Source organism: Galeopterus variegatus, unplaced genomic scaffold (genome assembly GCF_000696425.1).
Source record: "Galeopterus variegatus unplaced genomic scaffold, G_variegatus-3.0.2 Scaffold679, whole genome shotgun sequence".
Taxonomy (NCBI): domain Eukaryota; kingdom Metazoa; phylum Chordata; class Mammalia; order Dermoptera; family Cynocephalidae; genus Galeopterus; species Galeopterus variegatus.
Window position 1 is genome coordinate 681,329 of NW_007726790.1, and position 1,463 is coordinate 682,791.

The 1,463-nt window shown below is 41.8% G+C and overlaps 1 protein-coding gene across 1 annotated transcript; it reads right to left on the bottom strand.

The window, feature by feature from the left end:
* Positions 1-375: 375 nt before the first annotated feature.
* On the bottom strand, positions 376-1,314 carry LOC103589369 (olfactory receptor 52A1). Its single transcript, XM_008571323.1, has one exon. It carries the CDS (start codon positions 1,312-1,314, stop codon positions 376-378), a length of 939 nt encoding a protein of 312 aa, XP_008569545.1.
* Between the last annotated feature and the right edge of the window lie 149 nt (positions 1,315-1,463).

Here is a 1,463-nt window from a genome sequence, read left to right on the forward strand (position 1 = left end):
AAGTTGTTTTCACTGAGCACCAGAACACTCCAGAAGAACAAGAATTCGGTGCACTTAAATTTAGTGACAGATAAATAGGATTCTTAGAGTAGGAAACAAAATTAAGGATTAAAGAAAGGAGGGAAAAAAAAAACCCAGCATATGTTCATTATTTCACTTGTTTTAGGTTTCTTACACTCATTTCCCAGGTAGGATTTACAATGCTGTTGATTGATTGCTTTCATGGGCTATATTGATGGGACATTCAGCTATGATCTTGGCAAACTTCACAAATCATTTTAATGGAAAAACAAAGATATCAAATAATGCACTTTAATTAATGGATAGTTACTATTGCACAAAGTGGAAAGCACGTATAATTAATACATATGGATTTTATGAAGAGAATATTTTTATCACATGAATGCGGATCTGCTTGGTCTTTACACCATAAACAAGTGGGTTGAGAAAAGGAGGGACCAGCAAGTACATTGTGGAGAACAGGATGTGGATATAAGGGGGGATATGAGAACCAAATCTATGTGTGAAGAAGGAGAAGAAGGCAAGGAGGTAGAACTGAAGGAAGACACAGATGTGAGCGATGCAGGTATTGAAGGCCTTAAACCTCGCCTCCTTCTGGGGCAAACGAAAAACTGTGATAAATATATGGATGTAAGACAATGCGATGAAAGTGAGGTCAAACCCTGCAACAGTGAAGGCCACAAACAAACCATAGATTTTGTTGACCTGGACATCTCCTGCAGCCAGTTTCACAATGGCCATGTGTTCACAGTAGCAGTGGGAGATGACTGTTGTGTGATAAAATTGAAACCGGCAGTTTATCAGGAGGAGGCTTGGGGCCACAAAAATGACAGCCCTGAGTACTGCCACAGAATGTATTTGGGTGACCAGCTGGTGGGTGAAAATGGTGACATATCTTAAAGGATAACAGATGGCCACATAACGGTCCAGTGCCATGGCCAGCAGAATGCCTGACTCTATACCCTGAAATGTGTGGATGAGACACATTTGAAGCAAACAGGAATCAAAATAGATTTCTGGCACATGAAACCAGAAGACACCAAGCATCTTGGGGATAATGCTGCTAGCAAGAGCAATATCTGTGGCTGCTAGCATGCCTAAGAATACGTACATGGGCTCATGCAGGCTGGGCTCTGATTTGATGATGGTTAGAAGCAAGGAATTTCCAACCATAGCTGTGAGATACATGGCACAGAATGGAATCCCAATCCACCTCTGCACAGCCTCCAGGCCTGGGATCCCTATGAGTGTCAGCACAGAAGGCATGAAGACTGTAATGTTGGAAAAGGTCATAGTGTCCTTGGGCTTCCTGCTGCAAACCAAAGAAATTCCTCAGTCCAGGCTACTGTTCCTCTTCTACTTACTCCTTTTCTCCAAAGTCATCATATTGAGTCTGCCTGATTTTGCTAGAACTCTAACATCAAATCATCCATCTCAGTCAT